General features: G+C 52.0%; 1 protein-coding gene across 1 annotated transcript in view; it reads left to right on the forward strand.

Annotated features, from left to right (window-relative positions):
- Positions 1-1354, forward strand: part of LOC109378538 (ubiquitin carboxyl-terminal hydrolase 43-like) — a 14943-nt gene extending 13589 nt beyond the window's left edge. The window contains exon 6 of the mRNA XM_019634885.1: positions 1-1354. Within this exon, the coding sequence (XP_019490430.1) occupies positions 1-818 (818 nt within the window). The 3' untranslated portion in view covers positions 819-1354.
- Positions 1355-1360: the final 6 nt, after the last annotated feature.

Consider the following 1360-nt stretch of genomic DNA (forward strand, 5'->3'; position numbering starts at 1 on the left):
CAAATGCCACCTTCTCTGCTAAGCGTGAAGAGAGTGGGCAAGCCAGCGAGAGAGTACTGGCCGAAGTTTCCTGCCCCTCGGGCCACCCCAACCACAGTGCAGGCACTGGGATCGCGGGCAGTCTAAACACAGCAAGGAAACCAAAGGACAACGCAAGACAGGATATCAGGCTTCCCAGGCAGTTTGACCTGCCCCTCACGGTGATGCCCTCCATGGAGAATGAGAAAGGAGCCCAGCCAGAGGGCCAGAAGGCCACCGACCGGAAGGGAAGTGGCCAGGCAGGGAGGGGCAGCAGAGCACCCTCCCCTGGGGAGGCTTCCCAAGCTGCGGCCTTATCTAGAAGCAGTGGAGACGCTCACCGACATCCCTCAGCCAAGGTCAGGGCTAATGCACAAGGAGGGGACTCTGAGACAGACAGGTTCTCTCAGGGGACCTTCACCCTTCTGAGGTCTGTGTTTTGGAAGAAGAACAAGAAGCACGACAGGGGTGCGGCGGACCCCCAGGTGTCCCCAGTCTCACTGGGGAGCGGCCGGCTGAGCCCAGCCGTGGCCGAGCAGGCTCGAGGCTTGTCCCCTTCGCTGAGGATCCCGGACAGTCTGGCCAGGGGCTCAGCCAGCCGCCTGGAGGGGGCTGTCCAGTCCACGCCCAGCTCTGTCCACCTCCCTCGAAAGGCCAGCAGGCCCACAAGGACCAGTGCCCTGAGCATGTCCCAAAGGAGTGTTCCCAGGGAACAGACTTCTTTCAGCCCCTTGCAAAAGGTGAAATACCACACTCTTTCCTTAGGTCGAAAGAAAACATTACCAGAGTCCAGCTTTTGATGGTGGATTCCAGTATCACGTGAAGCTGGCATGCTCGCAACTCGGCATGGAGCAGCTATAAGGCAGCCTGTGTGGAGAGTGGGATTTGGGGAAGCCAGTTGTCTTGTGACCCCTGAACAATGAAAATTTTTTGGTTTCGACATCTAGATTTCTAACACCTCTTATCCAAATACCTTCCTGTACTGTTGGCTGCTTTTATACTTACAGAACACCAGAGGGTGCCTTGGATCAGCATTACTATTTTTAGGCAAGAACTGATGTTTTGTTTCAATTCCAGGACCTGAGTACCTGCATTAAAGAGCCACTGGATGTGGGCAAACCTTACAGTGTAACACTTCAGGGAAGCCTAGTGAATACGAATCCTAAGTATCAAGTCAAATATTGGCTTCTCCTATTACAAAAGGTTTAATTTATTTATTTCATTTTTTATTATTTTTTTTTATAGCTGAGCCATCCTGCCACCTGTTGGCCAAAATGTTTAATTTAAATAGTTGACGTTACAGGAAAATCTTTTTCTTTTAATGCTTCTCTGGGATAAAACA

The sequence above is a fragment of the Hipposideros armiger genome, unplaced genomic scaffold (genome assembly GCF_001890085.2).
Source record: "Hipposideros armiger isolate ML-2016 unplaced genomic scaffold, ASM189008v1 scaffold_2119, whole genome shotgun sequence".
In the NCBI taxonomy this organism is placed as follows: domain Eukaryota; kingdom Metazoa; phylum Chordata; class Mammalia; order Chiroptera; family Hipposideridae; genus Hipposideros; species Hipposideros armiger.